At 40.0% G+C, this 14110-nt stretch overlaps 1 protein-coding gene across 1 annotated transcript; it reads left to right on the top strand.

Annotated features, from left to right (window-relative positions):
- Positions 1-3: 3 nt before the first annotated feature.
- Positions 4-13930, top strand: LOC146463880 (disintegrin and metalloproteinase domain-containing protein 10-like). Its single transcript, XM_085083911.1, has 6 exons — positions 4-1231; positions 3129-3480; positions 5304-5602; positions 10453-10600; positions 11429-12452; positions 12542-13930. Exons 1-5 carry the CDS (start codon positions 83-85, stop codon positions 11650-11652), a joined length of 2172 nt encoding a protein of 723 aa, XP_084940037.1. The 5' UTR covers positions 4-82; the 3' UTR covers positions 11653-12452; positions 12542-13930.
- Positions 13931-14110: the final 180 nt, after the last annotated feature.

Genomic DNA, 14110 nt, shown 5'->3' with positions numbered 1-14110 from the left:
CACACTCGCGAGAGCGTGACCACGGCGTCTGTTGGTGGGTGGGAGTCTACCAGATTTCGTTCACGGTTGTGGTAGGAGAGCTATGGCTCGTCTATTTCTTTCTATTCTTTTCTTTTTGTCAGCCGTTCCCTTCCAATGCGATTGTGCTGTCGGGAGACGACTGGGGAAATTCATCAAACACTTCGAACCTCTTTACTACGACCCTGGTTCTCTGCACAAGGTTCACCGAAGAGCCGTTGAAAGTCGCTTCGATGGACACTTCGATTTTTCCGCGTTCGGAAAGTTTCACCGACTTAGGTTACGGCCTGACAGAGAAATATTCACAGGAGACGCTGAAATCCTTTCCGGGGATGGAAAACCATTGCCGTTTGATCGCGATGCAGTAGTGAGGGGATATGTGGAGGGCCAGTCCAGCTCCGATGTTTACGGTGTTATTGACAAACAAAATGGATTCCATGGGAAAATATTGAGTGGAAGTGAGAACTATTACGTTGATCCATCTTCGTGGTATTTTGACGAGAAGCAGGATTTTCCATCAGTGATTTACAAAGATGAAGACATGGAATACGATCACGACTTTGCTGACATCAAACAAAGAGTTCCCGCCGTTCAAGCTCCTGAAAGAACTCGCCGCTCGGTGAAGGAACAGCGAACCCGCGCTCGCAGGCAAACTCAACAAGATCTCGAGAAAAACGTGTGCACGCTTAGTCTCTACGCTGATAATTTCTTCGTTGACTTATTTGGTTCGAAAACAAATGCAATTCTTCAACTGTTTAAGCAAGTGCAAGCCGCCCAGATTATATACATGAGCGAGTTTAACACAACGGATTACTACAGTCCATACGGAATAACTTTCCGTGTTCGCACCGTCGTTGCTTTCAGCGATAGCGATCCACTGCCTAGCGAACTTCCAGCCCAAGTTAAGGACAAAAACGTCGGCATTGACACTTTATTGGACTATTTCTCGACCATGAATCACGACGCAGTTTGCGAGGCTTTCTTGTTTACCGATCGTGATTTCGAGGGAGGGATTTTGGGCCTAGCTTGGATCGGAGATGGCGGAGGGAATGCTGCGGGTGGAATTTGCGATAAAAATGTGAATTATGGCGGAGGAAAAATACGAAGTTATAATACTGGTGTGGTCACAATGAAGCTGTATGGGCGATTTACACCTCCGAGGATCTCAGAAATCACCTTTGCCCATGAGCTTGGCCATGGATTTGGTTCTCAGGTATGTTTTTTTGGCATGTCAAGTGCCTGTATTGCCTTTTGTGGGTAGGGTTTCTATGCGCCTAACTTTTGCATAACTTTAATTCATCAAACTGGCAAATTCATTAATTAAACAAAAAGTCTTTCGTTACTGTAGCAGTAGTGCTTGAAAGTATTACAAAGGCTAAAATGTCTGATGGACGTCAAACAATAATTTGTCATAAGTTTCAAATTACAAAACAAAAGCGTGCAGCGGAATCGCATCGGCTGACATCATGGTTGTTTTTCTGAAAACCTATTTATAGTCCTGACTAAATCCTTGGCTAAATGCTCTAATATTCATTGTTGTATAGCATTAATTTATTATTATTATTTTATATTTTTTTGCAACAACGGAAATCGTTTTCAAAGTCAGATGACATGTGAACAATATATTTTGAGGATACATTTCTTTGGCTTTACAGCCGCGCGTCGAAACATTGATGTGCGACAAAATTTGTCGTTCTTCAATGTTTCAACGCACGGCTAAGCCAAATAAATGTATCCTCAAAATTTATTGTTGGATGACTGTTTTACAACGATAGTAAGCATCTGCTAAACGTTCTAACATTTCACTTTTTTATGGTAATGTCCTACGGACGTTCTTGGATAACATTATTTAAATCATGATATGTATTGGGCGTCAACGTTCTAAAAATGTTAGACAAACAAAATAACGTTGTACTGCTGCAATATTTAGCATGGGCTTTAGGAATGTTAATTATGCACCATTTTAAACATCAGGTATTTGACATGTAAGGCCTTCCTGAGGGTGGGGGATTTGAACTTTATTTGGGTGGGGTAGAGAAGTTAAACCTGAAAAGCCCAGTTAAGGACGGTGCCTACTAATGCCGAAGTATTTTTGTGCAGTTTATGACTATGCGGGAAAAGCAGATCTTAGCAAGGGCTATACCTGCCAACTTTTTCTGAGTCAAACGCGTGAGATTTTTGTCTCGTCATGACCGGAATTTCCGAAAACGTCTGAGCCACTTCCGAATATTTCCGACGATTTTCCGAAGACTTCCGAACGTTGCCGAAAATGTCCAACGATATTCCGACGACCTTTGAACACTTACAATTCAAACGGGTTGTAGACATTTGAAAGCTTTTGCGATTGTTATAGGGAGCAAAGAAATAATACATAACAAATCTGAAATGAAATGAAGATTTTTTAGAACAATTCGTCCGGATTTGTGAGTCAGGCGTGAGAAATTGTCCTCGATGCGTGAGATCGATGTCTCTAGTCCCCAGGCGTGAGACTCACGCATAATGTGGAGAGTTGGCAGGTATACAAGGGCTATTGGAATCCAAAAAGAAAATTGGGGGTAACCGTGCATTTTTCAGAGATAACTAAGCAATAATATCTCTAAAAAGTGCCAAAATATAAAGCAATGTATGGGATTTTTTCCTAACTTGAAGCTTAATTATCTCTGAAAAATGCATGGTTACCCCCAATTTTCTTTTCAATTGAGATGCCAAAAGCATTTGCTAAGTTCTGCTTTCTCCGTATAGTTTTAAACCACGCAAAAATATTCCTGTATTAGTTGGCACCACCCATAGGAAACCCGAGTATCTCGAGATGCGCAGAACGTGTGTGCAGTAACAATAGTAGGCTCCTTCCTTAACAGTAGAATGAACATAGTCCCTGATCCATGGATGAATTCAAAGGGGAAAATTCTTTTAACACAATAACCGCGCAAAATATATGAAGGACAATGATGAGAAATGAGTGTTGGCATTGGGACTTAAACGCACTGAGTCTGTTAACCTTTATTTTTTTTTAGAAGTTTGGAAGCTAAACTTATTTTAACTGATTTGTATTTTTATCATCCATTTGTTTGGTTTTTTGCAATGGTTTTGTTTTTTGCCTTTTTCAACAGCACGATCCTGATACAAAGGAATGTGAGCCAGGAGATCCTAATGGAAATTACATCATGTTTGATAAAGCAACATCGGGTGTCCAAGCCAACAATGACAGATTTTCACCATGCAGCAAGAGTAGCATCAAACGAAATGTTGACTTGAAGCGTCAAAGGAACTCAGACTGCTTTACAAAGTCTAATCAACCCATTTGTGGAAATAAGATTAGAGAGGAAGGAGAACAGTGCGACTGTGGAGATGACAACACCTGTACTACTAAAGAATGTTGTGTTCCAGCAAGTATAGATCCTGATAATGCCAACCCACGTCAGTGCAAGCTGCAAATTGGAAAGCAGTGTGACCCAAGTCAAGGTTTGTAAACTTAAAGTGCAGATTTTGCTGGAATTCCTGGTAGCCACTAGCTAGTGCAATGTACTTCATTGATTCACTAAGTGTTCCAGATACCTGAGAAAACTTGCTTCCCGACCCAGCAAATTTAATGGTAAACTTAAGAAGATTTGGAAAGAACCACACCAACAATATTTTATTAAACCCTTAGAGAAATCCATTTGCTCCTGGACCTTTTTTCAGGTCATATTACTCAAGTATATTAGTGAAGGAGAGGACTTTGTCAAGGTTAGAAAGTTTCTGGTGGACCTTTTTTGGGTGGAACACTTTTGGCAGGAGCTCATTTTAGGGTTTTTAACATGGAGAAGAATTTTCTGGGTCGTTGGACTTCTTATGGGTCCAGTTTGGGCCTGATATATATATATAGGGCTTTTTTTGGTGTCCAGCAACTTGGCCTCATTCTCTCTTTACCTTTGTACCCCCTTCTCCTGGATGTACCCTCTCTGTCAAAACATCTGCATTATCCTTCAATGAATCCAATCCAGTTTCTTCATTTCCAGTCAAAGGCCTTTTTTTAATATTATTATTAGCTCCCACGGGTCTCGTGTAGCTCTGTGGTAGAGCTTCCGCCCTAGTAATCAGAACGTCTAAGGTTATTATTATTATTAATTATTATTGTTATTATTGTTATTATTATTATTATTAATTTTTTATCATGTACACAAGAAGGTAGGCGTGACTCACTATTTCAAAGCTGAAATTATTATTTTAGGAACAGATCATGCCTTTCACCCCTTTACCATGAAGTACTTGCAGTCATTAATGAAGGGGTGCCTGGAAAAAAAGCCCTAAGTGACTTCTGATAAACTGTTAGGCCCGGGTTAAACGCCATACTTCACATGAGCCGAACTCAATTCAACTAATTAACATGAGTTAAGTTCATGTGAAGTTCGGCGTTTGACCCAGTTAAGTTCGGGTAATTTTATTTGGATTGGCTGAGCTGTTCTTCACGCCTGGCTCAGGCGTGAAGAACAACTGAAGATCGACTTTGGGTCACACGCCGATCTTCACATGAGCCGAACCCAATGCATGAATTACGTTAATGTATTTCTGCATATAACAGGGCTCGTGATTGGCTGAAAACCCTTGGTGTAAAATCAGTCATGCAGAAAACCTGAAGAATGACGCAACTTCGAATTCCAATGGTTTTTGCCTAATTCAAAACAGGTCATAAAAAGACACAAAAAACGTTAACCTATAAGTTTTATCGCTTAATACTCAAGAATCAACATTCTTGAACTCATTTTATAACCGTTAATTTTTTCGTCGTTGTCCTTTGGATAATTAATCTGAACAGATAAATTAACATTAAACAGGCAAAATTTATTGAAGAAATTTGGACGAATTGACAAGCTTTCTCTATTAGTATATTTTTTTTTTGCTAAAAATTGCACATTTTTAATCTTTTATGTAATTTTCTTATATCCTTCACAGGCTTTTCTTGACCGCTTTGCTTTTTTATTTTATCTTGCAGTTAAGTTCGGCTGAATCAAGTTCGACGTTTGACTTAGCCGGGCGAACTTAATAAAATTTGGTCGACCTAAACTGTAATTAGGTTCAGCTCATGTGAAGTACGGCGTTTAACCCGGGCCTTAGAATCTCCTTCCAAATTTTCTTGTTTTCGCTCATGAAATAAAAGGAGAATTTGACCTTACATCAAAAGTCACCTAGGGCCTTATTTCACACACCCCTTCATTTAGAATGAGAGAATTTAATGTTGTGATTACTCTGTAATATAATTTTGCCACTGTCCAGCACTTCCCCAATTTCTTTATTTTTAATTGCAGGACCATGTTGTACTGACCAATGCCAATATGCTAGTCCTGCCAGACTTTGTGCTAAAGCAACAGATTGCACCAAAAACCAAACATGCAGTGGTCTGTCTTTTGGTTGCGATCCCCCAGTGGCGCAGAAAAATAAGACCCGATGCGACCAGGGTCGCCGCGTGTGCTATGCCGGGCAGTGCTCTGTATCAGTCTGTGTTGAGTATGGGCTGGAGTTATGTTCTTGCAGTGTTGAAGAAGAGCTTTGTAAGTTGTGCTGTAAACAAAATGGGGTGTGTACTCCAGCTGACAAACTGACCGAGGTATGTTACAATAATAGTCCCTACCATGTACAGTCAACTCTTGCCTTGCGGACACCTTGCTTTACAGACACCCAGTAATATGGACAGCTAAATCCCCATCAAAAATATATTACAGACGTTTGACTGAAATAAATTCTTGCTATTACGGACCCTCGCCATCAAGGACACTTACTCGTGGTCCCAAGGGTGTCAGCAATTATTGAGGGAGTTGACTGTATTTTGCTAGGTCATAAGATTGGAGAAGAGGGAAGTTTTACCACAAACTATGTTACTACTAATAATCAAAGATTAGGGAATTAGGGAGTGCGTTTGATGATCTTGATCCCAGGCTCTTTCTCCTTTGCTAAGTTGGTAACAATGTCATTCACCCCTGCAAAATCTGCGGGGGATGCCAGGTACGTGTCCCAAGATCCATTTATTTGTTTTCCCATACAATCTCGACTCCAATCTGTATTAGGAGTCCCTTCTTTCTACCTCAAACGCAATTGTTGCGAATGTGGTGCACCAGAGGCAGCGCAAAACTGGCAACATTGCATGCAGCTTGAATGTTGCACACAAAACAATTGCATAAGTATTGTTGCTTACCCTGAAGTGAACATTCCAGTGTTTTGTTGCTCTAATCATTTTAAAGAAAAATGCAAAAGTTGTGTAAAAGTTCCAGCTTGTTGTCCTAGGCTATTTTTTGGCTAAAGTTATGTTGACAATGATGTTACCTTGTACATAAATCTTTCTCAAAGAAGAAACTTATTTTGTTCCCATAAAAAAATTGATGGCCTCAGTTTCTCTCACTTTTGGTCTGCTTTGTACTAAGTTGGTACTAAATCTTGTGGGCAAAGTTTTATGTTGGCAAAAAAGTGAGCGCCCGTGCAGTTGCGGTTATACTTAAGAGCGGCTGCCTGTAAGAATCGAGAACTGCATTTCAGCGACCACTTGGTCAAATTTCTGATATTTGGCCTGAAGATACCCTTGGATTAACTATTTTCGAAAATCATATTTTAAAGTTCCAAGGTATTTTATTTTTTGAGAAAATTGTAAGAGTTTGCAATGCGGCCTAGGTGCGGTCACGGGCCGATGAAAACCGCGAAAATTTAGGTCAAAGGACGAAGCCCCGTTCACGGTGTAAAATAACCCAATGAACATGAAACTTTACACAAACCTAGACCAACCATCTCACAAGAAAATTAATACAAAAAACATTCCAAACTCGCTGGCTGCTTTCTAAAGCATGCAGATTTGTGTACGGTACTCAAAATGGCCTTCAAGCTAATGCCTATTTTCATTAAAATAAAAGTGTTTCTGGTATGTCATTTTCTCTAAATTAAATCTCATATCTCGGAAGATGAAGAAAAGAACTTTATTTGTTCCAAGTTTCAAGCTCTGATTCAAACTCTTTCTTACTCAAGGAAGATCGAATATGCGTGCGATACTTGCGGCTCGCAATTCACGTCACGAATTATGAGAACAGAACCGATTCACAAACACTTGACATCTGGAGCCCGTAAATGTTTCCAAACATCACACATTGGGCCCTAAAACTAATCAGACTGACTGAAGACAGCCATTCAATGTTTTTTGATCCCAGATTTCTTTACTATTCTGCTCTAAAATAATACAGTTTTTCCCGTCAATTAGCCTACAAAATATGTGCAACAAATTTGCATACCATTTCGATGTCGCAGGAAAAAGTAGTGCAAATCAAACTTTACAGCTCCTTTATCTTCTTAAATGAAGCAGTCGATCAGTAAAATGGAGAAAAACCAAAAACGTGTGACTTTGTTCCTGTGTCGTGTTGTTTTCAGTGTTCGTTTTTAGCAGCGACGGCTCAAATCAATAAGCCAATGTGACACTGAACAACTGTAACTCGATATTCACTTCGCTGGTGTGGGTAACGCGCACGTGATCCTGGCCAGCCATCCTGCGCGTAGAGGGTACTTTTAGAAACTGTAAATAGTGAAAAGTACTGCTTTTGGGCCAAGTAAAGGACTACCCTGGTGATGAAAACTTTGTCAAGCTAAAAGACTGTACAAGAGATGCGAGAGCCCGTCTTGCCAGCTTTGTTTGTTTGTTTGTTGTTGTTTTTTTTCGCGAAAAAAATTCAAGCATTAGTGTCATTTCGTTTTTTAACTTACAGTTATACAGACCCTGGAGCGTCGATGTTTTCGCGAAAAAAAAACCATCCATAATCCCCAGCCTCAAAATTTAAAAAATATGAATTCTGTATATTTGAGAGCATAGTAGTGAATTCCTCACCAACCTGACCTCCCCCCCTAGCTATAAGCGTCAATAGTATTGTGGTTATTGTTTATTTTCCTAGACCGTTTTCTCGCTGCTCCTGCCAGTTTCTTTCAACTCTGTGAAAAAATAATAACATGAAATCTGAAATTGGAAAATTAATAGGCGAAATACGGCCCTCACCCGCTCGTGCTAGTAATAAGGCAGTTACTGTCCTCACCCGCTTGCGCTAGTAATAAGTTAGTTTTCTTGGCCATCACCAGACAGACCAGGGCTGGCAAGATTCCTATCTTCTCGGAAATTGAAAGAAACTGACAGGAACAACGAGAAAAGCGGTTTAGGAAAGTAAACAATAACAACAATTGACTCTAATCGCCAGGGGGGATGGGGGTGGGGGAGGTCGGGTTGGTCGGCGGGGAATTCACTACTCTGATACCCTCAAAATTACAAATTTCATATTCTTAATTGTGAGGATGGTGGTTATGGATAGGTTGTTTTTGGCAAAAAATCGACGTTCCAGGATCTGCATTACTGTGAGTCAAAAAACCAAAAACTGACACAAATACTTGAAAGTCGATTTTTTTTTGGCGGAAAAAACCAAAGCTGGAAAGGTGGGCTCTCAGATCTCTTGTACAGTCCTTAAGCTTGACAACGTCATCATCACCAGGGTAGTCGTAGCTTGGCCCACTAGCAGTACTTTTCTAAAAGTGCTCTGAACGCGAAAGTGCCTGGCCAGGATCACGTGCGCGTTACCCACATCAGCGAAGTGAACATTGAGTTACAGTTGTTTTGTCACATTGGCTTATTGATTTGAGCCGTCGCTGCTAAAAATGAACACTCAAAACAGCACGGCAGAAACAAAGTCACACGTTTTTCTCCATTTTACTGATCGACTGCTTCATTTAAGAAGATAAAGGAGCTGTAAAGTTTGATTTGCACTACTTTTTCCTGCGACATCGAAATGGTATGCAAATTTGTTGCACATATTTCGTAGGCTAATTGACCAGAATAAATATATTATTTTAGAGCAGAATAGGAAAGAAATCTGGGATCAAAAAACATTGAATGGCTGTTTTCAGTCAGTCTGATTAGTTTTAGGGCCCAATATGTGATGTTTGGAAACATTCTCGGGCTCCAGATGTCAAGTGTTTGTGAATCGGTTCTGATGTCATAATTCGTGACGTGAATTGCGAGCCGCAAGTATCGCACGCATATTCGCTCTTCCTTGAGTAAGAAAGAGTTTGAACCAGAGCTTGAAACTTGGAACAAATAAAATTCTTTTCTTCATCTTTCGAGTTATGAGATTTAATTTAGAGAAAATGACATACCAGAAACACTTTTATTTTAATGAAAATAGGCATTAGTTTGAAGGCCATTTTGAGTAGCATACACAAATCTGCATGCTTTAGAAGGCAGCCAGCGAGTTTGGAATGTTTTTTGTATTAATTTTCTTGTGAGATGGTTGGTCTAGGTTTGTGTAAAGTTTCATGTTCATTGGGTTATTTTACACCGTGAACGGGGCTTTGTCCTTTGACCTAAATTTTCGCGGTTTTCATCGGCCCGTGACCGCACCTAGGCCACATTTCAAACTCTTGCAATTTTCTCAAAAAATAAAATACCTTGGAACTTTAAAATATGATTTTCGAAAATAGTTAATCCAAGGATATCTTCTGACGAAATATCAGAGATTCGACCAAGTGGTCACTGAAATGCAGTTCTCGATTCTTACAGGCAGCCGCTCTTAAACTTTAGTATGAAGCAACCCCCCCCCCCCCCCTCAACACCCAAGGATGGTAGTTGGTAGTGCATTTTATGTCCCCCCTCCCCCGCCTCTTACCTCAACACCCAAGGATGGTAGTTGGTAGTGCATTTTATGTCCCCCCTCCCCCCCCCCTTACCTTAACACCCGAGGATGGTAGTTGGTGGTGCATTTTATGTCCCCCCCTCCCCCACACACACATGTTTCGATTTGATGTTCGCAAGTACTCCATTTTATGCACTTGGATGGGGACAGGTCACATGATGGAAGGTGAAATGAACCAGCATTTTGAGTTAATTAACCTATTAAGCTCTAAGACATGTATCAACATCCTTTGATACTTTACATGTATCAACGTCTGTGTTCTTCTTGCTGTTTTATCTCTGTTTGTTATTGTACAAAAAAGGAGAATCTGTAGAAAAATTGAGACATTTTACATCTGGTGATCATTTCTTTCATTCTCGTGGCCTTTTTGTTTGACCAAGCAGTGGTATTGTAAGGAGAAACAAGAGCCTGGTCATTATTGGGACTCAAAGGGTTTGGACTACACAGCTTTTCTCCCATTCCGCTATATGGATGTAAGGAGAAGTTCAAAAACTCATTAATAATTCATAAGCCTATTGACTAATCAAATGGTCGATAAAACATCACCTGCAGTGGTTTTATATCCGACAAAACCTCCTCCTTATTGGTATGTGGTGTTTAATGTTTTTCTCGTCTGCTTATTTCCAGTGTTCACAAAAACATCATTGTTGTGAACTCTCTCGACGCACGCTTTTCCAGGAATGTTTTGAAGCCGTTCAAAAAACTCGTGTTTTAAACATTACTTAAATGTTGACCTCTTTTTCTTCTTACATAGGTGTCAGCTGTAGTCAAGGACGCGAACCTTGTGCCGGGGTCACCTTGTGATGACTTAAAAGGGTACTGTGACGTGTTTGCCGTCTGTCGCCGGGTTGACATGGAGGGTCCTTTACTGCGACTTAAGCAGAAGTTCTTCACTGTTGAAGGTATAAGGGACAATAACATTTCTTGCTTTGCGGGGGGAAAATAATAATTATTATTATTCCCGGCAAAACAAGAAATGATATTACTTAATTACTTATTGTTATTTGGTGCACTAAAGTCCTAAGTTGACACAAAATGCCAGCAATGATGTAAAAGATTTAGCTCAGCCTGTTTGACAGCTGAGCTTACCTTAATTTAGTTTAGGTGTTCATAGGAGACGAGCAGTGCCTTAAAGGGAGGGGAAATGTTAATGGGGATTTTAAGCTCTTTTGTCAAAAATGCTGAAATAAGACCTTCACTTAGCTACAAAATAATTCTAGAACAATGAGAGGAAACAGATCAACTCAATTCTTGAAAGGAACAATTCGTGATCTGTTCTAGCGCATTTTGGAAACAAAAATGCAAGAACTTGAAAAACGTTAGCCTAACATTTTCAAGTTTCAATCCATTCCAACCTGCTCTGTCTTTGGCCAGAGGCACTAATCAACAGTTTTATTGCACTGGGGTGATAATTTATAACAAAACTAGACAATTATTTTTTGTTTCTGTTAACAAACAAACATTTTTTGGGTTCTGAAGTGACGTTGAGTTTGTATCATACTTCCCCTTTAACGTCACTGCATAGTGCATCAGAACCAAGATGTTGAGTGTAGTTAGTTTTATCTTACTGTACCCTTGAAGTTAAAGTTAAAGTTCGTGGTTTCACATAAGTCTGACCAAGATTTAAACCCACAAATATTGCTCTCTGTAGTCTGATTCCCTACTGACAGCAGAAAAAAGGCTCACCAAAAATACGAATTGACATTTTCATTTTTTGTCACTTTCAACAGGCCTCAAAGAGACAGTCCAGAAGTATTGGTGGGCAATCCTGCTTGGTACCCTTGCATTTGCTGTAATAGTTGCTCTCATGGTATTCCTGTGTGCTCGCTACACTCCAAGCAGTAATCCGCACAAAGAAGCCAAGAAACCTGCCAAGACACTCCCGGGTCGTAAGAGGAGAAACCCCCCACAGTTCTCTGGTCAGCAGGGAATGGAAATGCAGCAACGCGCATGAAATAAGTAGTAGCCGTAAAGTCAATTAAGCTGCCCTAATGCAAAACCAGACCCTACTGGACTGTCTGAGGAGGAAGTGTCTACATGTATATGTGTGGAGATGTCTGTAAAGGGAGGTGTCATCAGAAATCTTTGAGCGACAAGTTGTTCGTTGAAGTCTGTAGAAGCCGTGGTTAGGTTTCACCCTCGTGAGCATGCAGACTGTAGGGAATGAGACGATTATCATTTATTTGGCCCAAAGAATTTCTGAATAGGACGCTGCAGAATGGCAAACTCGGTAGAATCTTGTGGCTTGAGGGCTGCTCTACATGCCATGATTTGTTAGCCTGATTTTGCCTGCTCAATGATACAGGTTGGTTTATACTTGACAGGTAATCAGCCACAAAGTTGTTGTTGTTTTAAACAAATCAGGTCAGTAAATCACAGCTTTTGGATTGGCCCTGTCTCACAAGTAGCTTGAATTGCTTAGCTTAATGCATGTGGTACCATGCAAGTCAAGGGAGATGGGTGAAATAAAATAAGTGCAACTTATAACTGCTAACTTTTGTAAATTCAAATGGCTAATCTTCAGATTAATTTTACATGCATGTTCCTTTTTGTACACATGTTTAAGTGAATTTTGTTTGGCTCTTTGCAACAGCTGTGACATATACTAAAATAATGTTATGATATTGTTAAAACTAATGTTTATGAGCATCAGAACAAAATGTGATGGGAGGTGGAGAATCGAAAAGTGAAACTATGGAGGGAAGAAGACGTGCGGCTTTACCTTAACTAAATATCGCCTGCCACACAGCTTAGGTGTTACTAGTCTCCCTCGCAGCCGTTCTGTGTCTCGTCACGCAACTAGTCTCCCTCCGTTGCGTGACGAGACACAGAACGGCTGCGAGGGAGACTAAGGTGTGACCGAATCGATCTTGTTATAGTAGGATTTTGTGTGATGCCAGTCAAGTGCATATGACTAGCTACAGGACCTTGAAGGTCCCGATTTATTTAAGACTGGTTATTGTAATTAATTATTGTTAAAACATTCACGGCATTTCCAGTTTGGAACATAAAGCGGAAAGATTTCTGCAAAGCCTCATACATTAGTTATACATGCACCACACACCGCCTTACACAAAGCACGAGCATGAATAGAGCTTGAGTCGCAAAATGTATACCTAATTAGTCTATAGGGGTGTGCGGAAATCTTGACCATAAAGCTAATATTCTGTGGAAGTAAAATTAATGCTTAGTTTATCAAAACAGAGCTTACCACTGCACAAGTCGTTCTTATTAACTTACAAATCGTTTTTGTGAAGGTGCTTCAATTTATTATTAGTAGTATGCAATTCACTTGTTAGTGGTTTGATAAATTGAGCACAATTTGAATGTAGACGTAAAAAATCTCGTAAAAATATGCAGTATTTATTTCCCAAGAGAGCCTTTTATCAGCCGCCTGTCGTGAATTCTGGATGTGGCTAGATTCAAGCTAGCTTATTATAAACAAAGCCTTAGTAGACCAGCATCAAATTAGTCGTTACATCACCATTACTTGACCAAACATTCAGGTCACGAGACTTGATATTTAAACAAATTCTCCGAACTAATTTCAGAAGAATTGTATGGAGAGCAGTGAGGAGAATTCGGATTTTGATATTGGTACTAAAAGCACTGACAGCTCTAACTTGAGTTAGAGCCACTTTTCATACACGCGACCAGTATTTGACGCAGTGACTCAGCGAGAATAGGGAACTTAAGCGGCGACGACGGCAACTCCAACGAAAACGTCACTTGAAAATATAACTTTATTTCATTTGTACTTCTTCGCGATTATTTCAACTCGTTCAACTTCTACAGAAACGGCGAACTACCCAGTAACCAAATTGGTAGGAGTGGCGTTCAAGGAAAGAAAGAGAATGAAAAAAAAAACGCCATCGTGTGTTCACGTTCTCCACGAAACCTTGAATTTGGTCATTTCACGTTGTTGTTTTGCGGAGGACGGAAAAGAAATGTACCAAAATTTAAAACGTTCGTGCAGAGTGATTGTTTTTGCTCATCAAACCTTTTGTTTTGCGGCGTTGTCGTAGCCGTCGTGGTTCCCCAGTAATTACTTACAAGGTAAAGGCATAATTTATTTTTCTTGGAGAGCGGTAAAATATTGCCTCGTTTGTAGCTTCTCCGTGGGAACTGGGAGGTTATCGTTTTGTAGGAAATATTATCATGCCATATTAAATGGCAATTGTTTCTAATAACATTGCACGGTGTTTGTAATAAACGTAACGTAAAGAATCACAGTTTTATGTCAAAGTTATTTTTATGAGGTCTATGGGTATATGGAATCCTCAGTAACCAGCTTACCTCGCCACAATTTTTTTAAATACATTTTCTCTCCCGATGCATCTTCGACTAATTTACGCGGCCTACCGCGTACCGATAAATTGGGCCAGTGGTAGCCTGGTCGACCCAGAGCCTTT

Source organism: Pavona decussata, unplaced genomic scaffold, assembly GCF_977016875.1.
Source record: "Pavona decussata unplaced genomic scaffold, jaPavDecu1.1 SCAFFOLD_174, whole genome shotgun sequence".
Taxonomy (NCBI): Eukaryota; Metazoa; Cnidaria; class Anthozoa; order Scleractinia; family Agariciidae; genus Pavona; species Pavona decussata.
Note: the sequence above shows the minus strand (reverse complement) of the source record. Positions and strands in the feature narration are given on the sequence as shown.